This window comes from Besnoitia besnoiti, chromosome II (genome assembly GCF_002563875.1).
Source record: "Besnoitia besnoiti strain Bb-Ger1 chromosome II, whole genome shotgun sequence".
Taxonomy (NCBI): Eukaryota; Apicomplexa; class Conoidasida; order Eucoccidiorida; family Sarcocystidae; genus Besnoitia; species Besnoitia besnoiti.
In genome coordinates this window covers 1,387,227-1,407,921 of record NC_042357.1, presented here as the reverse complement: position 1 = coordinate 1,407,921, position 20,695 = coordinate 1,387,227, and the positions used below count along the sequence as shown (strand labels likewise).

General features: G+C 57.4%; 4 protein-coding genes across 4 annotated transcripts; 1 reads left to right on the top strand and 3 right to left on the bottom strand.

Moving 5' to 3' along the window:
* Positions 1 to 141: 141 nt before the first annotated feature.
* BESB_035530 (ankyrin repeat-containing protein) lies at positions 142 to 2,870 on the top strand (the record flags this gene model as incomplete). Its single annotated transcript, XM_029362139.1, has 5 exons — positions 142 to 653; positions 950 to 978; positions 1,351 to 1,472; positions 1,853 to 1,967; positions 2,362 to 2,870. 5 exons carry the CDS (start codon positions 142 to 144, stop codon positions 2,868 to 2,870), a joined length of 1,287 nt encoding a protein of 428 aa, XP_029221104.1.
* Positions 2,871 to 3,887: 1,017 nt separating this feature from the next.
* On the bottom strand, positions 3,888 to 6,769 carry BESB_035520 (uncharacterized protein; the record flags this gene model as incomplete). The annotated part of the gene is made up of 2 exons (XM_029362138.1): positions 3,888 to 5,614; positions 5,941 to 6,769. The coding sequence occupies 2 exons, from the start codon at positions 6,767 to 6,769 to the stop codon at positions 3,888 to 3,890; spliced, it is 2,556 nt and encodes an 851-aa protein (XP_029221103.1).
* A 2,351-nt stretch (positions 6,770 to 9,120) lies between these two features.
* Positions 9,121 to 13,451, bottom strand: BESB_035510 (general transcription factor IIH polypeptide 4 GTF2H4; the record flags this gene model as incomplete). The annotated part of the gene is made up of 5 exons (XM_029362137.1): positions 9,121 to 9,791; positions 10,121 to 10,586; positions 11,085 to 11,621; positions 11,846 to 12,731; positions 13,249 to 13,451. 5 exons carry the CDS (start codon positions 13,449 to 13,451, stop codon positions 9,121 to 9,123), a joined length of 2,763 nt encoding a protein of 920 aa, XP_029221102.1.
* Positions 13,452 to 16,561: 3,110 nt separating this feature from the next.
* On the bottom strand, positions 16,562 to 20,364 carry BESB_035500 (DnaJ domain-containing protein; the record flags this gene model as incomplete). Its single annotated transcript, XM_029362136.1, has 6 exons — positions 16,562 to 16,926; positions 17,145 to 17,303; positions 17,803 to 17,883; positions 18,173 to 18,373; positions 18,695 to 18,882; positions 19,178 to 20,364. 6 exons carry the CDS (start codon positions 20,362 to 20,364, stop codon positions 16,562 to 16,564), a joined length of 2,181 nt encoding a protein of 726 aa, XP_029221101.1.
* Between the last annotated feature and the right edge of the window lie 331 nt (positions 20,365 to 20,695).

Here is a 20,695-nt window from a genome sequence, read left to right as displayed (position 1 = left end):
CCTTTTTCGTACCTTTTCCTTCCGGTCCTCCTCCATGCGTCTCCGCTCTCTCTGCTGCCGCTTGACGCGTTCTTATGTATTTGCTATTTCGTCCCCGTGTTCGCTACGGAAACAGTCACTGATATTTGAGCCCGCAACAGTATGGCAGATCCGTCTTCTTCGTCACCATCGTTTTCCTCTTCGTCTTTTCCAGAGGGGTCGCCTCAGGAACAGACAGACGCGGACAGCTGGATGCCTGCAGACGGCCAATGGGCGGCGTTCGGGGAACGGTTCAGAGACGGAGGTCAACCAAAGAAGAAGCAGAGCGGCTCCGACCGGCGGCGCGCAGAGAGGCGCGCGGAACACAGGGCTGCCAAGCTTCTTGCAGAAGCAAAGGAAAACCGAGAAGAGGATTCGTTGATCCCTTCAGAGGGGGAGGGTGGAGACGCCGCGGAAAAACGAAAAGATGGCAAGGAGAGGTCAGGACGAGAAGGCCAGAAAGCCAAGACCGATGAAGTAGACAGAGAGGAGCAGGAAATGCTGAAGCTGAGCCGCGAGGGCGACCTCGCGGGCCTCAAGCGAATGCTCGGCGTGGATAGTCAGACACCCCACCAAGGCTTCAAATGCGCCTCAGACAAAGTCTTTCTCCTCAACTGCAAAGACAGCCTTCAACGGTGAGCGCCCCCCCGCCCCTCCCCCCCCCCCCCCGCCCCTCCCCCCCCCCCTCCCCCCCCTCAGTTACGACCCGGGAAGGAATCGGATGCACTCTCTCACTTGCTTCAGTCTGTAGAGAATGGAAGAGGAAGCAGTGCACACAGAGAGACTTCGGCGCGCAGGCAGTCCAAAAGGAATTCTTGGCTGCAGCCTGCTCCCGCTCCTCAGATTCCAGACGGTGTGACTGAGAGACAGACACCGCCTGACAGCTCTTTTAGGTGGCAGCCCCAAGTGTTCTTTCCTGTCGGTGCCTCAGGACCCCACTCCATCTCGCCGCTTTCGAAGGTAAGGCGACCGCTCGCGCGGAGGCCGAAGTCTCACGCAGGGGGGCCTTACAGCGCGCGGCCGCGTCTGTTGCATGGAGGCGCTGGTTTGACTCGCCCTTGAGTGAGCCGGCGCAAGGGGTAACCGCATGCTCTCTTTTGTGTTTCTGCAAGCGGTCGGTTCTGCCAAGTGCGAACTAGTTTCCCTGTCAAGTTGGAATCGGCGGTTGACTCAGGGAAACCTACTGCTGGAATGGCAGCCAGCGAGATGACTAGGTGATGGCAGAGACGAGAAAAATGCCCACGGAGTTTAAAACCCCCCCTCCTCCCAGTCAGATCGATCTTCACTTCATGTCTTTAAAGTTGGAGAGAGCGGAATTGTGTCGGGGTGCAGGCCACGCGCCAGCGGTGAGACTCCTTCTGCGATGCGGCGCGAGCGCGAAGACGACCGCCCAAGACGGATTGACGCCTCTCCACTTCGCCGCACAAAAAGGCCACACCGAAATTCTCGAGATCGTAAGTCTCGTCTGCGGGCTGCCGGTCTCCAGAGCACTTCTCTGCATGCTGACGCACACCATGCGAAAATCTCGAACTCGACGCATGACTCCGTGCTCGTGTCCGCACGTGGTCCCCACTGTATAGTTCGAGTAGCGTGTGTAGAACTTGGGTCGAAACAGAAACGAGTGGCGGCTGCTCTCTCTACATCTGTTGAAGAGATATGAGGGACCTGCACATCCACACTTTCTTCCTTCATCTGCCATGTGCTTTCGAGGCTCTCGGGCAGCAGAAAAACGCAGCTTGTGAGCGTTAACTCCGCCCGGTGTCGAGTCTGTCTTCGGCCGTGTGCATTCGTCGTCACGCCGCGTGGGTTTATGTATGTTTCTCGGCGCCTGCAGCTGCTGCGTGGCGGAGCAAACGTGAATGCTCTAGTGAATCGGGGGCGCCGATCGGCGCTTCACTTTGCCTGCAAACGTGGGCATCTGAAAGCCGCGCTCGTCCTCGTTCAATACGGTGAGCAGCCTCCCAGACCTCGTGCTCATGCCATTCATGCGCGCATATATACATAGATATATATATGTAGAATATGCAGATGCACACGTGTATCTGAATGTATATTTCATGGAGTAGTAGGCCGTTTGCCCTGGCACATTCGAAAGGAGACTCGCCGACGAGGATCTGAAGGCCAGCGCAGACACAACGTGCGCCCTGCTTTGAATGCGTGATTTCGTCGAGCGTCATGTATCAGCTTCACGTGCGCCAGTGCTCCAGCGGTCTGCACGTCTGTGTTTGTGTTTATCGTTTCGCGGGGGTGTTTTCGAGTCGCGTCGCGCAGAGCCTGCTTGAGTTTTTTCTCGGTCTCAGTGTTTCTCGGCGTGCGCCTGCGTGGGTGCCTGGTGGCCTGCAGGGGGGGATTTAGAGCTGAAGAACGCGCAGGGCGACACGCCGCTGGCTGGCTTGAGTGAGGAGATCCAGGACCTGCTGCGCCAAGGTGCAGCGACGGCAGTTAGGCGGGGAACGGTATCGAGCAACCAGAAGAAACGAAAGGCGCGAGAGCGCGAGGAGGCGGAAAAAGAAGGCCACAGTGAGGAAGGGATGAAGGACGAGGTCGCCCCTCAGGGAGAAGCTGAGCGGTCCGCGAGTTGTGAGAAAAACCGGACGAGCGAGGCAAGAGTGATTGGACCGATGTCAAAGCAGCAGGGGGAAGGGCAAAGGAGCGACGGAGACAGCGCGAGTTCTTCCCCGGCACGCTCCCGTGCAGACGGGGGCGATGAGACCGCCGTGAGAAAGCGGAGCAGGGAAGGATATGACGAGAGAGAGAGCAAAAGGGAGAGGACGTCTGCAGGAGCGGAAGCTCCAAAGCGCGCACGAGCGCCAATCATCTGTGCAGCCCAAGATGACGGAGATGAAGGTTGAGTGTGCTACACGAGAGTCAAAATTCGAGGAATAACGTCACGTATGTGTCCATCGTATATCGTGAGTTTTCCTCGTCGATCCTACTCCCTCGTGCAGTTACAGTCACCAACCAGAATATGTTTGCATGTGTCTGCAAAACCTGCTTTATGCTCGTATCTCTGTTGCCATTCCAAATTTTCCTAGCTCAGCCAGCTGATCGCGGTGAAGGCTCTGCTTTCACTGAATCGCAGCTGTGTTGCTCAGAAATATCCGTAGCGGGAGTGTCCTTGCGAAGACAGAGCCAAAGCTACGAGCTGCTTCCGAAAGCACAGGTTGCCTCAGCTTCCCTATCAAATCCGCTGCCTCTAATCCTGGGCACCACCTAGGTTACTCTGAGTGTCCGAGGGGTTCCAAGAGTCTGCGCCAGAGGGGCGGCCCCACCACCATTTAGAAAGCGTTGCCGCAGACGCTAGGAAAAATAGATGGCTGTTAGAAAGAAAAGAAAGTTCAAGCGGTCCTCAGGTTCTGGAGGACCCCAGGAACAGCAGTCTAACTGCGTGGACGAACAAGCCCGGGGGCGCATTCACGTGTCTGTATGACTCTATACGCATACAGCGCTATACACACATGCAGTACCATTCGTCCCATGAAGTGCTGTCCTGTCGAGAGGCATTCGAATGGGCGTTTTCTTTCTGGCTATACCTGTTGGAGAACTCAAACAGTGGAAGAGGTCGCACTTAAAGCGTTTCACACTGTGTTCCTCTCCTCCCTGTATGCACGGCTATCTAGATTCGCTGTTTCCTTCTCCGTACGCCTCCCCGTGGGCAGTCCGGTTGTGCAGACTCTTCTCAAGCCACCCCGTAGGCATGGGGCTCGGAAGGGTTCTCCTTCAGCGTTTCGTCTGACTCAGACCAGCGAGTCAGCTTTTCTTTCTCTGCTATAAGGATGTCAGTTCCGGTGTGGTTTCTTTCCCTTATTCTCAACCCAGTCTCAAGTGCTGCGACAGTTCATCCCGCATTTGCTTCACTCTGGCTATTTTTAGGCGCTCCAGCCGCCCCAGGCGCTTCCTCCTCCGCCTGCATTCTGCGGCACGGCGGCAGCCATAAGCGGATACGCAGAAGTTCCAGAAGACGAAATAGAATGCGCGTGCGGCTGAAGAAAGCCTGTGTGTCCATAGTCCGCAAAAGCGTCTGCGGCGCGGCCTGCAGTCGGGTGCTGCCAAGCAGAGGGAGAAACCGAGGAGAGGCTGTAGGGCTGGGGCCCTGCGTCATGCCCGTATTGATGCGGCTCCGTAGGGTGGTTAGTCTGCTGTCTCTCTGTGTGATATCCATACGGAGCTTCCGCTCTGCTGTGTCCGTTATGGTACCCGTACTGATGCGCCGCTCCATCGTACACAGTCTGACGGGTCTGGCTCAGGTTTTGAGCGTAAGGAGATGCCAAGAATCCACTTCCTCCAGACATCTGTTGTCGCTGACGTTCCTGATGTTGCTGGTGTCTGGACAGCACGTCAACAGCTACGTCAAACCCTGTTCCAATGACTGTTGAGATTACATCTTCAGGCCCCTGAGTTTTCTTTGCGTTTCGGAGTCGCTGTGCCTCCTTCTCTTGCCTCTGCTTTGCTTCGTTGACCCCGGCAGCAGATGCAAACTCGCTGAAGTCGAAAGGATCCGCCTTGCTCGTCAGCTTGTACTCCATTCCGTGCATCCGGTCTGCGCTGCCGTGCTGACTTCCGGCTGTTCCTAGTCCCTCTCCGTCCCCCCCAGTTTCGAGGAGAGCCACCGCACTATTGCGCGGGGAGCTGCCTGCTTTGTCGCCACTTCCGCTCCGTGTCATCTGCCCCTCGACAACCGAATGATCCATCCCTGCGTTCTTGCTGCTCAGTGTAGTCGCTGCTTCCTCGAGAACGTTCACCAGCTTTGCTATGGGGTCATCAGGATTCGAATGCCTGTACGCAGTGAATCCCTCCACAAACTGTGAAGCTTGCTCACTGCCCTCTTGCACGCGAGCGGTTATCTGATTGGCGTTATTGAGAAGCACGCCTGCGTTGATCATAGCGGGGGCAACCACGCCGGTGGTCGCTGCGCGAAGGACGCCGTCTACAACTCCAGTTAGTGGGCTGAGGATAGACGAGCTCCGCGTGGCGGGAGGCGGCTGCGGTCCTGAGACGCCGGCTGAATGAGGCGTGAATCCATTACCTCTGTAGTGCGCAGCCGAAGGACCGAGCGGCGGTAGTGGAAGTCCCAACTGCAGGGGCACGAGCGGCTGCAGCTCAAGCGGCTGGAGAAGCGCGGGTAGCTGAGCGGTCTGTGCATCCGAAAGGAAGGGTAGGGGAAGGCCGGAAAACGCAGGCGTTGCAAAGGAGGGCATTTCGCTCCCTTCTCGCAGGACCGTCTCTGTCGGATACAGAGGTGCGGAAGGGGAAGCTGCGGCCGCTAATGGAAGAGCACCGAACGCAGAGGTTGACGCTGGCGCAGCGACACTCCCATCTGCCGATGGCGTAAGCCGCGTGCGGCCTGGAGGGCTGTTCATATCGACCCAAGAGGAGCTAAAAGAGGCTGCGTATGGCGCTGATGGCATTGAGGGACCTGGCAGAACGGACGGGTTTGACTCGCTCCCGGGTGAGTCGGCAGTCCGCACAGGAGCGTCGTCGGTCGCTTGTTCAACAGTACGTGCTGGCTGGACTTCGCCTGACGGCGATGGTGCGGGTTTTCCTCTTTCTTGGCTGGAAAGCTCTGTCGCAGAAGCTGCTGTCATAGCGCCTTGCGCTGCGGACAAACACACGGAAGACGCACACTTGAAAGACCGCGTGAAATTCAGTTTTCCTAATGTCCGTATTGAAGATACGAAAAATCATCTTTCGTGCGTCTAACGGTTTTATATGAAACCATCTTGAAAAGCAGACCGCCGTTAATACAGTTGTATGCAATGCTGTGTGAACACATACTTCCCTTGCACTGGGTGTTGTATGCTGCGTTCACCAACGGTAATTGGTTGTCAATACGGGCGCCTCTCTTGGATAGTCAACTCGCATGTACCAGTGTTCATGGCCTCACTTAGTCACATGGCTTGTCCGCTGGTTTCGCAGCCTTACTCTGGTTTGCTTTCAGTGCGGCGTTGTAAGATAGCAGTTGTTCGACTTCTTCAGAGCGGAGACTGGAAAGGTAAGTCGCGAGCGACTCCAAGTGCTGTGGTGGCAATTGCTCCTGCTGTTCCGGTGTGAGCAGCTGATCGATGATGAACTTCACATTCCACCTATTGTCGTGGTCGAAAGACGCGGGTCGGGTAGCTTTCGTGGCGGAGGGCGATGCTGCAATGACGCCATTCGCTGGAAAGGCCGATGCACCCGTGAAGGAGTTTGCTGGCGCGGCCGAGACTTCGGGTACCCCGTCGGTCAGGAAAGGCGAAACTGAACTGGATGGGGGGGAGGCAGAAAGGCTGCTCACGGAGTTGGTTCCTGTCAGTGTCGACTGCACGTTGCCCGCGCGTACGCCGGCTTTTGTGTCCCGCCTCTCTTCGCGCCCTGCTGGCGCAGTGCTTTCTCCCTCGGGCTGCGTTCTCGTCCTTGGGCTGGGAACCTGTGCTTCCGATGTTGGGGAGAACGTGTCTTTTGATTCCGTATTCACTTCTCCCGTGTTCTCCTGTGGTTGCTTCCCGTCACCCGGGCTTTGCGGCGGGTCACTAATTCCATGGTGACCATCTAGTTCCCCCCCTGGTGCAGCGCTGGTCTGTGCCTGGCCGTGCTCAGGAGAAGATGCAAGCGCGAAAGAGGCGAGAATGCCCCGATGCCCATTTTTGCGCACACCGAAATTGACTGTCAAAGCAACGAGACACAGGACCACAGTAGCCCCGAAGAGGCTGCCGAGAAGCGAATGTGTATGTCTCCTAGATGCTCGATGCACGAATGACGCTGCCCTAAGCATTCGCGCTCGGTAAGGCCTGCCTCCCTCAACAAGTCCAGTGAACGATGCGTTCATGGTGTCGACAGTGTCGCTGGAAGTAAAATATTCCCTGCTTCGGTCACGACTTTCACCTCACCGCCTAGCGCACCAGAAAGAAAAATTCACGTTTCAGTTCTTCTCAGTTGACGGTAATGGAGAGCAATCAGTTTCTAAGAGTTCGAGACGCAAAAATTCGTCGAGGGAATCAGCAAAGATTCTGGCATTCCAAATGCAGAGAGTGCTGCGCGAGTTTGTCTGAGTGATGTCGTTTGTCGGGTGCCGGGAGAAAACAGCAATACACGAAACGAAGCTGTCACCTTACGTCTCGCGTGTAAGAGGCCCTCCCAAATTGAGGAAAACCCTCTCAAACCTGGAACAAAACAGTGGCTGATCGAGCATTCGACCTGGTGTATGGCACACTGGCAAAAGGGAACTTGTGCCTGTTGGATGATGACACATACATGAGCAAGGGGGAGAAATGGAAAGGAAAGAGAAGCACCTGTTGGCCTTATTTGCCGTGGAAGAAGGCGGCGATGAAGAGAGCATCATCTGCCTACATATCAACACTTAGAAAAAAGATCTGTCGAAACAGCCTGATCACGTGAAACTGAAATGATGATCGTGTCAGTGAGCAAAACCCTCAGCCCCAGGATAGCAGCATTAGGCTTGAACAGTCGCGTTCCTCTATATGTTCGCGTGTGATATTCAGCTTGTCAGTGCGCGAAAAACCGGAGGTCCACAGCATCTTTAAGTTATGACTCGTGAGAGTGTGTTATGTTTTGTTTTCGTTTTGCATCATTGTTGCCGCTTTAAAGGACAAGCAGGCTCCTCCCCTCCGTTCATTCCCTGTTTGATGATACTTTCACGAGTCTTGCCAGAATATCGGGTTCGAAAGCGGGTCAATGATACGTATGTCTAGCACCCTCAACCTTTCGCAGGCAGTGACGGCCACGCTGGATAAATTATGCGCTGCAAATCCGAGCTCAGATATGTAATTCGTGGCTCCCATGAAATGTGTACGTGGACACACATGTTGCCAGTTCCGGTATCCCTCCAAACAGCTGAACGTCCCACCTCTGGAAGTCAAGCCTAAATGTGTATGCAGCATTCTGTATGCACTGAGTACCCGCCGGCCAATATACCATTAGGGCGGAAAAAGTTCATTACGACCCTGCGACACTGATAAGTCGAGGAGTTGCGTGTGCATGATCGAACGACATGGAAATGGTCCACTCACGACCACTACATCGTACCGGCGGCCAGAAGTGCGCATTGCGCGTTTCGCCCGAACTTTCCCGACGCAGACAGTTCCACATTCCAGTGCTGGGTGAGTTAGCGAAAGCCGATCAAAGGCGGGCACCTCCAACAGTTAGATATGTGAACGTCTACTGTCCAGATACCGCCGAGGGGGCTTGATAGAAAACTGCCCCTACACATGATCTGTGCGTGCCGCTTGCAGAACCTAGCATCAAGAATGTGACCACCGATGTGAACGCGTGATACTGGTACAGCGTGTACACAAGAATGGTTTTTCAAATACAAGCTAGACACTACTGTTCTTGATGCACTTCATTTGGTGGTCTCATGGGTTTCGAAGGTCATACACAGCGACCATTTAAGGTAAGCTACAGAAACCGCGCCCAAACGTATAAGCAGTGAGCGCGTTCACCACGAGCTGCCGCTATAGACGTGGGAGGCCGTGGTCCTACTTTGATCACTGCACGACATCAGCAGTACGACGTCACTCTTTGATAGTAGGTTGGATTTAGCACGTGGGAAGGTTAATTGTATGTCTTCGCGCCCGAAGGCGTTCGCGTACCGTAACGGAACTATTCGAGCCAGGAATACAGGGTGGAGCGTCGCTACCATCTTACGTCCAATGAAAGCTCCCGTAGAAGACAGTAAAAGAACTCGTTTAGACTTGTAGCTGTAGGCGCCCTATTTCTGTCATGGCTTTCCTGGTGGTTTTGAGCCCATAGCCAAATGCGTTCCCTGGAAAAACTGCGGCGACGCAAACGCTGCTGTTGAGCACGTGAGCGCCGAGTGCGCGAAGACGAGGACTCCAGTACAGTTGCATACGATACAAACAACAAATGTAGAGTAGCGCAGCAAGGATAGTCGACGCTGCCAATATACTTATTCAAAACAGTCTACCAGGACAAACTTTTCTCCGGCAGCTCTGAGCCAGATTGCCACTGCCCGAAGTCGCGCACACGGCATCTCTTGAATGGTGCTCGAGCGGCCGGTCGCATACGGTTCTCTCTCCTTTAGAGAGCCGCGGTACCGTCGCGACGACCGCTTGATTGATTCCTGCCAACACATTTCCTCGCCGTTCATGTCTTGCCGGCCTGTTGCTTGATGATTGAGTCTCTGACGTCACGTATTTTCTCGACCATTTCCGGCTTGTAGTCGGCATGTATGGCCAAGTACTTTTCTTTCTGCATCCACTCCCGGAATTCCTCGCTGTTGGGGTCTTCTGGCCACGGCGTGAAATATATGGCAAAATTTTTACCGACTGCCCAGCGGACACTCCTCTGGAAGAGCTCAGGCATGAACTGAGTGTCCCACTTCTTCAGAAGGACTGCTGGATACAGTGACAGACGCAGGCGCTCAGCTTCCCACATGCGCAGCTGAATCGTCACGTTTTCAGGCAGAAGAGGCGCATTCGTCCTCAGCTTCCTTTCCAATTCCACGGGATGAGCGTGTGCCTCGAGAAAGCGAATAATCTGATCTGCCGTAATGCCGCTCCTATACGCAGCCAGGACCGACGCGCGGGTCAAAACGCCCACGATGAGGTTGGGCAGACGGGCTTGGAGCTCGCACAAATGCGAAAGCACCGACAACTGCAAGGCCGACGCCGTGTAGACATACACCTTGAAGTTGCTTTGCACAAGCATCCCTGCTTCCATGCCCATGATCGAGAAGGGAGACGAAATAGACGAAGCCGAGGAACGAAGCAAAAGAGACGAGGGCGACGGCGATTGGGCCAAAGAGGCAGAAGTAGCTGGCAGAGACCTGCATGCAGATGCACGCTCGCAAACAAACACAAATGAAAATCAATCTTCCACCCAGTCTTCAAAGAGGACTAATTCCTCTGCAAGCGTCAGTACGATATTCTGCGCGCACACCCTACAGGTCTCATACTACCCAGTCGACGGAACACGAGTTTCTGCCACCTCGCATGCACTGTTGTATCATCGGAGAGCTCTGGCAGTTGAAGCCGGCGTCCCACGTGTCTAATCACTGACAGGAACACATTCTAATTGGCCTTCAGTGGGATCCGCACGCGTGCACCAGTTGCGGCGAAAAGGCTTCTCATCCCTAGGTTCCTACCGTGCAGATCCTGTGGATTCGTCCCGGTCCTCACGAACGAGCGGGAAAAAGGTGATGTCGAGAACTGCAAGACTTTCCGCCTCGCCGTTGCTCTGAGGTTTGCCGCCTGCACTGAGGCTGCCTGCTCGATGAATGCCTTCACTTTGCTGGTTAGCTGTCCCCAAAGCCCGTCTAGACGCACCGGGGGCGCTGGGGCCCGGCGCACCAGCGGCCCCTTGGGCTCCAGCCCCCCTCCGACCGCGGCAGCGCCCAAGAAGGCGTGGCCCCCTTTGTCCGGGCGCAGAAGAATGGCGTAGGGAGCAGCGAGCACGTAGGAAGAAGCCCAAGAAGGAGGTGCCCAGATGAGGCCAATGTTGATCGCGAACGTGACAAAGCGTCGCTGAGAAGGCGAGAGATGGCGGACGGAGATTGGCTGGCCTACCGAAGACTGACCCAAGGTCAGAATCAGCAGGAGAACATCCTTCATCTGAATGTCCGCAGTCCACACACAGCACACAGAGGCATCCACATGTCCGGCAGTTTGCCTACATAGCCTCGCATCAGAACACCTACTCGCCAACAAAAAGCGCTCGTTAATACACTTATTTTGGGACCTGCCCATCGCACCTGTGTGCGCCGGTCATCTCACGTGCGTGCGGCGTGCATGTTCAGGACCTACAAGACTACGTACCGCTTCAGCGGTGCTCGCCGTCTCAGTTCTGACTCGCATACTCCCCTTCTCCTCAAACAGGACCGCATCGATCCATCCCATCTTTTCATTTGATTATCTGCGAGCCCCGTACCACAAGACGACTACGTGTTTTCTCTAGAACACAACAGCGTGTAAGACTTCTTATGGAGAAGCGGATGCATCTCTGCCAGCTGCGAGGCTCTGTGCTGGACACGACTCCGAGCTCCCAACGGCGGCCTGTCACGACAACAAGTACTCTCCGATGCGCGGCTTGCGATCCGCCCGTTGTCTTACGTCCTTGGTCGCGGCCTCGATTTGCGCAGCTGAGGCTCCCTCTCTGCCCTCATCTGCTCCCTTTCCGGTATGCGCCGCGGCCCTTGAGCCGACTCCTTGCAGGCCCTGGTGCCTCTTGCCTGCGCCATGCCCGTTGCTCTTCGCGAGCTCGCCACCGCCCTCGCCGCCGGCGCCGGCCCCCGCGAGCGACGCCTGGTGATGCGCCGCGCCCGAGCCGCGGCCGCCCGCGTCGTGTGCGGCGTTCGTCAGGACGCCGCCGTCCAGGAGAAACAGGAATTCGACGACAAGCGAGTTCACCTGCGACTTGAGGTCCTTCAAAATCCACGAGAAGGCCTCGCGCGACATCGCCGCTGCAGAGGTAGGCGCCGTCGGCGACGCCGCGGAGGCAGACAGGGTGGCGTGGAGGGGCGAGGCGCCAGGGGGAGCCGACGCCAGAGAAGACATGGACGCGACAGGCTGCGCCGGCGAAACCGGCAGAGTCAACAAAGAACGCCGCGACTTGGTGCGACGGCATAGCAACCGCCGACGGTTCAGAACCTGAGAAAGACAGCGGGGAGGGAGCACGGGACGTCAGACAGCCGTGGCGCGGAAGTGCGCGGAGACTTCGGGGCGGCAAACAGATCCTTCCGTATGCCAGCCCCTGCAAGTATTCCTGCTGGCTGCTCCCTCCGCGCGTCACGCGTGACGCTCTACACGCACAAGAAATCTTCCGCGCGCGCGTGCGCTGGCAGGAACAACTTGGGTAAACGTCCGCTTCTCACCTTGATAAGATCTTCACACGGCCCCCCGCCTCCGCCACCGCCCTTGTCGCCTTTTCGTTTCTTTTTTCCGCCGGCGCCCTCTCTCTCCCTCGGCTCCGCAGATCCCTCGCCCTCTGGAGCCGCGCCGGCCGCCGCCAGGCCCCCGACGTCAGGCTCTCCCGCGCCGACGCCTCGCTCCTCGGCGCAGGCGAAGCTTCCTCTCTCGCCCTCAACGATGAACCGCAGCAGCGCATCCCACTGTTTTCTGCTGTGGTGGATCAGCTCTGTCTTCGTGGGGAAGCGAAACGTCCCTTCGGCCGGCATGTGCAGGAACGGCGCGGCCGCTCGGGAGGGTCCGCCCAGCACGTACTGCAGCAGCGTGTGCTTCAGAGGCGCGACAAGCGCGTACTGCGTCATCAGGTGTGCCTGAGCCTGCCCCGGACGGCCTCCCAAGCCCGCCGCCGCGGACGCGGCGGACGCGGGCGAGGCCGAGGCGGCAGAGCAGGAGGCGGGCGAGGGGGTCGACGCTGCCGCAGTCCCCCCCGCAGCCCCCGGCGAAGCGGACGCGGGCGCAGGCGACGTCCTCGCCTTCCCCTCGCCCTGCGGTGGGGGTGTCTTGCCTGCCTGCGCGGCGGCCGAGGACGAATCTTGCACCGAAGTCGACAGCATGCGACACGGAGACACCAGGCGCTGGAGCGACCGCCGCAGGTCGCCCGCGCTGCCGGGCCCGACCCACAGGCGCATCGCTCGCTCGCTCACATGCTGCTGCAGGAAGAGGAGACGGAGAATAATCAGACGATCTAGCTCGCAGAGCGCTGCGAAGCACGCGACGCATCCCGGCGTGAAGGAGAAGAGATAGTGCGGAATCGACGCAGGCAGAGAAAAGATGTAGTCGTACAAACCGATGCTGCAAACACACCGGGGAGAAAGGCAACAACGCAATGTGAAGGGGTGGCGTGCGAGAAGAGCGGGAATGACTCTTCCAAGAGCGACAGAGAAAAGCAGAAAAAACCACACGACACGGAACAGAGTCGGAGCGACGGGGGGCGCGGGAGGGGGGGGGGTGTGTAGAGAACTGACGAACCGCAAACACTCACTCTGTGTTATCCCCGCTTCTCTAGCGCTGCATATATATATATATATATATATATATATGTACGATTTTCCAATGCCACGCCGGAGAAGACATAATCGTGTATGCGCGGATCCCTTTCGGTTGCGGCGTTTCCCTTTCTCCCCAGGCGGCGCATTTTCGAGCTGGGCGCGCAAGACGCCCTGACTGCCTGCAAGCCTCGGCTTTTGTCCCTTGCGGTCACGGCCGTCGATCTTTTTGGACTTTGGTGGTGGTACGAGGCGTTCACTCATGCCGCAGCTACATCGCGCGCTGCGTTGAGTTCTCGATTTCTGTCTCCTCGTCTCCTCACCTTTCGACGTAGCTCGCATGGCCGCGGTGCACAGCGGCGCTGCCGCGCTCGTGTCCGCCGCTCAGCACGACGCCGCCTCCACGCGAACCGCGGGAGAGCTGCCGTGAAACGGGCGGCATGGAAGAGGCACTCTCCGCGAGGGCACGGAGACCCGCGGAGGAGGCCGAAGCGCCGTCAGGCGCAGCCTCCAAGGAACTCGACATGCTGGGGGCGCTGGGCGGCGGCTAATCTCATCGAGGCGAGGAGAAAGACGGAAAGAAGAGACGCAGGGGGAGAGCGAGAGAGAGAACGGATAAGGCCGCTAGGGACACGAGAACGTGGAGGACGGTGAGGAGAGACTAACAGAAAACGGAACGGCAGAGGAAGAGACAGAACTGAAGATCGGTGGAGGTCAGGAATGGAGAGCGAGGCAGAAGCAGGCAGCTACAGGTGGTAGGCGATCATCACGAAGACAGAGACAGGGGGCAGAGACGGGGTAATCGAAGAGCAGACACGAGACGATGCCTGTTAAAAGCACGTTGAAGTGGAAAAAGTAGTCACATGAACAAAGGAACCCCACCTGCCGAAGAGAAAAGCCCCTGGAGAGAGAGCGGCAAAAACAGAGAAGAACGAACCAAGAGGAGACACTAGGAAGATCGGATCAGTTAACATACAGGCAAAACAAAGGCGAGGGAAGGCGGGAAGCACAGGGGGTGAGAAGAGGTCTCTTCTCGCCGTCCATGCTTCGGAATGAAGCGTCTGAGGTGTCGAAGGGTTTAAGAGACTTCGAAATGGCGCCTACGACCATGCAACAAGCGCCTGGGCGAGCGGAAGGGGGGGAGAGAGCCCTCCGCTCGGATCACACTCTGTCTGCCGCGACAGGGAAAGAGACAGCTTTCAAGGAGAGCGGAGAATTACGATGAGACGGGAGCAGCGACAGAGAACACGAGAGAACAAGGAGGCCGGGCGGGAAAAGATAGCCGCGCCGGGAAAAGCGTGCGAGAAGAGACAGAGGCACGCGAGACGAAGACTATGCGAGACGCAACAACGTGGAAGGGCGCCACAGCCAGGCGAAATTGAATCAAACTGGAGAAAAGGCGAACATCAATCGAGCAACATGAGCAACATGAGCAGGAAAGGCGCTCTGCTGTCTCTCCTGGTGCGGTCGCTTGCCCTCTTCCGCATGGATTTTCTTGCATGCAACGGCGCCGGCCCCAAAACCGCGACCTGAGCAGAAGAGGAACAGACTCAGCGAAAGCAAACGAAAAAGCAAATCCGCAATTCAGAGCAAAGATGAAAGGCAAATGCATCTGTGTGTGGATGAGAAAACGCACAAGAAGCAAAGCACATGCATACGGCTGGGCAGCTGACCACAACCTCTGCTGGTGGAGACGCGACGACTTTGCCATCGATATATCTCGATGCACAACTCTCCTCTCCTTCATTTCTCCTCTATTTCTGCGTGTCTCTGGTGCTTTTCCGCGTGCCGTGTGTCCTTTCCCCCCTTTTTTTGTCTTTTTGTTTTGCACAAGTTCCTGGCTGTCTCCGTCCCCAGTCACCGCGGCGACCATGTTCTGTCCCGCGTGCCTTTGTCCTTCCAGAGGTCTTTGTCTCCGCTGCAATGTGCGAGCCATTTTCACGCCGTTATACACCTCTTCGTGTGCTTCCCTCCTTCGCCTGAGCCTCTGCTTATTCCCTCTTTTCTACGCGCAGGTCTTCCTGAAGCCGTCGTGTCGGTTGTCAGCTCGCACCGCTTCGGGAACCCACTGCTCACCTCTAACGAGCCGCCTCACAACACTTCTCAGTTTACTGGACTGAGGAAGGTGAATCGACTAAGAGCCGAAGCCCTGTCTGTCGGTGTCCCCCGCCGGTATCTTCGGGTTGGCTTGTTTAGTCGCCTCTTTTTCCCCGCAGGGGCCCCACTTCTGCAAGCGGAGGACTCGCCGCTCTGAAGCAGCGCGTCGTCTGCGTTTGAGTGCGAGTCTACGCACGCTCGCGCGATGCGCCTCTGTTTCCGTATAGGCTCTAACCGATGTTAAAAAGAGGCGCATTGCGAGTGACGACACCAACAAAGCGAAAACTGCGCGGGGCCCTTCCCTCGAGACAGCGGATTTAGGTACGCGGCGGGATGGTCAGACTCACAGCAGTTCAAGACTATCTGACAGTTTGGCCTAGTTTTTCCTGTTACTCTCATGTGACTGTGGCTCGCCGCCATCTCCACTTTATTTTTCGCTTTGGATCCGGACCAGCACAGACACGAGCACACTGCTCACGCAACTCTAGAGCATGCAGCGAAAGCGCACGACCCTCTGGCGTATTTCCTCCAATAGCAAACGAATACTGCGGGCTCAACGCGCACTGCAGAGAACTGTTTTTGTGATGGCGACAGAAAATACCAAACGCCGGAACGCATACATTCGAACGAAGTGCGCAGGTGGACTAATGTCTTCCATTTAGCTGGTAGCTGCTTCTACGGAGGATTGTGAAACACCGGCTGCCGGCTTTCCTGCAGCGAAACACCGGAACTTCCCTACGGGGTTGCCGGCGCCGCTCTCTCTTATACAGGGAGAAAGCGGCACTATGCCGCATCGCATGAGACTTCCGAACGCCGTTCATCCCTCCCTGCGCCTAATTCACTGGCAAGGAGGAAATCATGTCATAGCGCTTGCCACAAGAGTGCTCAGGAGATCCCGCCGTTCTGTATGATACGACCCTCCACTTTTGGGCCGCTTGCAAGTTGAGCAGAGGCTCTATTTCCATCTTTGGTACGACGCCTCTTGTGGCGCTGGAGCACGCGTACCGGAATCCCTTTTTTTGTAGCTGCTCGCTCGTGTAAAACGACGTCGTTGTTCTTAGCTGCGGCCGCCGAGAAGACTGAACCATGACCCTCACGGGTACGGCAAACATGCGGTATCTCCTCGTCTATCTTGGTTTCGGCGTTCGCTCTATGCTGGCAGACTAAATCTATATATACTAGGCGTCAAATGGTACACGACGACTGGAAAAAGTGGAATTGCGGCCACAGCAGAAAAATTACAATAAGCCCCGTATATCCGAACATTCACACGGGAACAGTCCGCGCAGACAAGTAGCTCCCCCTTCAGGCCACCTGCTTCTGATTCCTCTCCATCTTTTGCATCGTGTCGCTCTCTTCGCACCGGTGAACGTTCTTTGGGCGGTCTCCTCTTTCCCGTCCGTCTATGTCTTTGCGCCTCGCCACGCTTGATTTCTCTTCCTGGCTCCTGCCGTCCGCGCTCAGCGGGTGCTTCTTTCACTAGTGTATTTGTCGCTGGTCGGTCTCGTCACTTTTTTGTCGCGCGGGCAGCCTCGGGGTTTACCGCTTATGCAGAATGCGCATGATGATTCTCATGGCAACTGCGAGAAGCCGGTCGAGGAGCCAGAGCTTCACGTTGTAGAGCAGCACCCGCCCGAAGGTCCGTGCGGTGACTTTGAGTTGCTCCCAGAAGCCCTTCACAACTGGCGACGAGGGAGGCGGGTAGACCGGAGGTCGGCGCCTTGAGCCGTCGTCGCCGCCTCGCGGTTTTCGGCCCTCGCTCGCGCCGAGCGGAGCCTCCCTCGGCGCGCCGCTGCCCCGCGGAGCCGAGCCGAGTAACTCGTCAATCAGGCGATGCAGCGGGGTGTGGGACGCCGAAGAGAGAGGCCCGAAGAAAAACGGGTTGCCGAAGGGATGAAAAGCGTCTGAAAAGCCACGAGGAAAAACGCAGGCAACTCACGCACATATCGTCCACAAAGCAGTGATCGCGGGCCAAAACGCGCAGGCGTCACACACAGAGGCGAAACAGCTCCAGAGTAGAAAGGGGAACGCAGCTCCAAGGTATCAAAATCTTTGCCGCATGCATCGATTGCCAGCGGTAGGGCTTCCAGTCCGTAAAAGTTCTTTTTCTCGCACGACCTACTTCCAGTTCCTTGATGAGGGTCCAGTACGCGCTCCGAGACCTCTTGCTCGATGCGCCCGTTGGGAAACCGCCGAGTGATAACCGTCTGCTCCACAAGTTTTTCGCCTCGCTGAATGATGTTGACCGCCCGCGAGGTCGTGACGGCGCCGCCAGCAGTGCCTGCAGAGCGCAACACGCCTCAAAAAGCGCTTCTCTGCAAAATGCCAACAGAAACCGCGGCAGACGGAGGGGATAGCCGAAGCAGAGGCACGAGCCCCACAGCCCGTGGAAACGTTCCCAAACAACGCGTGAGAAACAGGGTGGCGGCTTATAAAAGAGGAAAAAAGAGTCCACATCTGTCTTGGTTCGTTCCTCCCACTGTAAAGGAACCACCGGCAGACCTCTACACGCACATGTACGGCGCAGGCATGACTGTGTTTCGTGGGCGCCGTGACCCCGCGTGAACCACAACGACACGCACACACGTATGTCTTCACCCAGCCACGTGAGCCAGCTGGCGGCCCGCGTCAACGCAGCGTACGCCACATTCCCTCACAAAACTATATACAAAAGGTACCCGCGTGCGAAGCGTTGCGTTGCCTCTCTGTGGCGGAAGGCGGGGGGGGGGGGGGGGGGGGGGTTTAGGGTTTAGGGAAATCTTTGTCGATGGTGTACTCACCGGCCGTAGGTCTGCCTGAATCCCAGCCAAACGGTCCGCTGCGCTGCCCTGGCCCGCCGGCGGCTGACCTGCCCATGCCTGCTGCAACAAGCATAAAAAGACGAAAAGAAAAGCAGATTCACATACTGCGCCCTTCGGCGTCGCCTACAGCGAAGTACTTAGTGAGAGAAGTCTTTTCCTGGTGACAAGGGCGTGTATGAGGCGCCCCAAGGACCTCTGCACAGCACGATATAGACCGACAGATAGATAGACGGCTAGATAAATAGGCATATGCATGCATATACAGATTTATAGACCTACAGATATATATACATATATAAACGTGTGTGGAGGTGAGGTCGTTGCTCCTCTTGGCGGGTAGTAGACACACCTGATCGCCGAAGCAGCTCCTCGATTTCCCTGTCATCCATGAAGAAAGGGTTTCGGCGGGCGCCTCCCCGGCCAGCGCGTGCTTGCTCGTTCAGCATCTGCGCAAACACGTCGTGGACGTTGATCCCGCCGAAAACCTGGCGAAAGAGCCGCTCGGCCTCTTCCTGTGAGACGTGATGCGTTCGAAACGGCCCGCTTTGACCTGAAAAGCAATCAGCGAACAGACACACGCGACAAAAATACACATGCCGATCTACAACAGGGCGTTAGGGTCTCTGCTGACATGCGCGTGGCGATGCGTGTAGAGTGCTCCTGTTTGCGCGCGAAATAAAGACGACAAAAGCGAGGACCTGCCGCCACCACGTGAGATATATATATATATCCATGTGTGTGTAAATGTAGCCATGTATAAACGGGTTGGAGACACGGACGTCGGGAAGCCCTGAGCGAGTACTCAGGCGCAGAGTGCGCGCAAGTCGACAGTAGAGTGCTTGCTAGGCAGGCGCACGAGCGGACCGCTTACCGAAAGGCGACCCGAATGGCGCCTGCGGCCCTGAGCCCATGCCACCTGGGAAGCCCTCCTGGAAGCCTGAGCCTCCATCTTTCCGCATCGTGTCGTAGCTCTGGCGCTTCTCCGGGTTGGAAAGCGTTTGGTAAGCCTCACTGACGAGGCGAAACTGTGTTTCCGCCTGCTGGCGGTTGTCGGGGTTCCTGCGAATTCCGAGCCGGCAGCCAACGAAACGCACGCCGACAAAGACAGGGCCTGCACACAAAGCTTACTATGCGCTGTGAAATCACCACACTTTCGCGCGTCCGTCGCGCCGAAGCGTTTTCGGCGGGCAGCACCGATAAGGCAAGCACGAAGTCGTGAATAAAGCGGTATCGGCATACGCATGCGGAAGTCAAAAGATGAAACGACACGCAGGGAGACTAACACGACGTTCCACGCAGTTGTGAACGGGAGAGATCGGCGCGTACCGACTCGCCTCCAGGGCATGCAACTCACCGGTCTGGATGCCACTTGAGTGCGAGCTTCCGGTACGCCTTCTTGATGTCGTCTGTGGACGCATCTGCCTTCACGCCGAGGACCTCGTAGAAGTCCTTCTCTTTCTCGCTGGAGGCGCGGCCGGCGGCGAAGAAGCGCCGGGCTGCGGCGAGGAAGAGAGGTGGCGAAGCGGATGGAAAACCGGAGGCTCCCGATCCACACGGAGAGCGCGCAAGGCGCGAAGGCCACGCAGGAGAAAGAAGGCGCACCACAGAGGAGCGATACCGACGAAGGGCGTGGAAGGAGGAGGAAGACGTCGAAGGGGAGAGTGGCGCCTTATCGAACGCGGGGCCACGTGTAACGGAGTGTGAGGGAGACTGGGCGGGAGGCACCGCACGGGTGTGCGAGGACGAGTTCCATAGTGCTGGCCCGGAACTCGAACAGTCCAGCGACCCACCGGAACTCCACTCCGGAGCTCCTGTCCGCAGCCAGCGCCCCTCCACGAAGCACAAGGCAGAGCTTGACTCGGAAGAGGAAGCTCGTAGAAACGGTGAGGGTCTGTCGAAGGCCGCCGCGCCCAGCGAGTTGGGAAGGCTGGGCGCGGCCGCGGCGAGACTCAGCGTGCAGGGGGCAAGAGGCGACAACGCGGACGCCGCTTCTGCGCCAGCCTTCCGAAGAAGACCGGTCTGCGCACTGAACGGGGCGCACGCCAGGAGACGCGGAACGTGAGCTCTGGCGGACTGGAGGGACACGCGGCGGCGAGTGAAGAGCGCCGCAAGAGGCGCGGCGAGAAGCACATACTTGTACGAGCCAGAAAACGCAGAACTCAAGGAGGAGGTCTCAGGGTGTTGACAGCCGCCGGGCGGAGAGACAGGCGTGAATGCAGGCGCGCGAGAACGACAGGAAGCGGGCGAGCCCACGCTAAGACGCACGGGCGACAACTGAGAGAGCGGCCGACGCGAAAGCGCTCGCCGAAGAACACCACCAGTCGGTGTCATGACACTGCAAGCTCCCGCAGGCAGCCTACGAGAGCTCGAAGCCGCCAGGTCAGCCGAATCTGGTAGGGGGCGGGCCGCGTCCGAACGGCAAGTAGCGCAGCACTCATCCGGTCGCGTAGCCTTTGCAGCGAGCAGCTTTCGCGTGTGCCGGACGCCGTCGCTTCGCCGTCCTGTAGACAAGCGCTCGCCCCAAGAGAGAGAGTCCGCCATCTTCCTGGCGAAAGCCGAAAAAGGAAGATGAGACGTAGGCTCGGGAAACGTCTACAGGTGAAACGTGTGGGGGCTACAGGACAGACGCTGCGAAGCGGGCCAGACTAACCCCTTCAGAAATCAGGAGGCGGGGAGGCCAAATGCGGAGCGTGGCGGCTTGGAGATGAAAGAAACAAAAAAAACGAAGCGGAGACTGCCAGAGAAAGTGACGGCGCCGAGGCGCGCTGTTTCTGACCCGCACCGCGGTCCCGAGGCACTTTCCGGGGAGAAGACGATGTGCCTCCACACCACGGTCTTTGGTGTGACTAGACCTTGCGGAATGGCGCTGTGT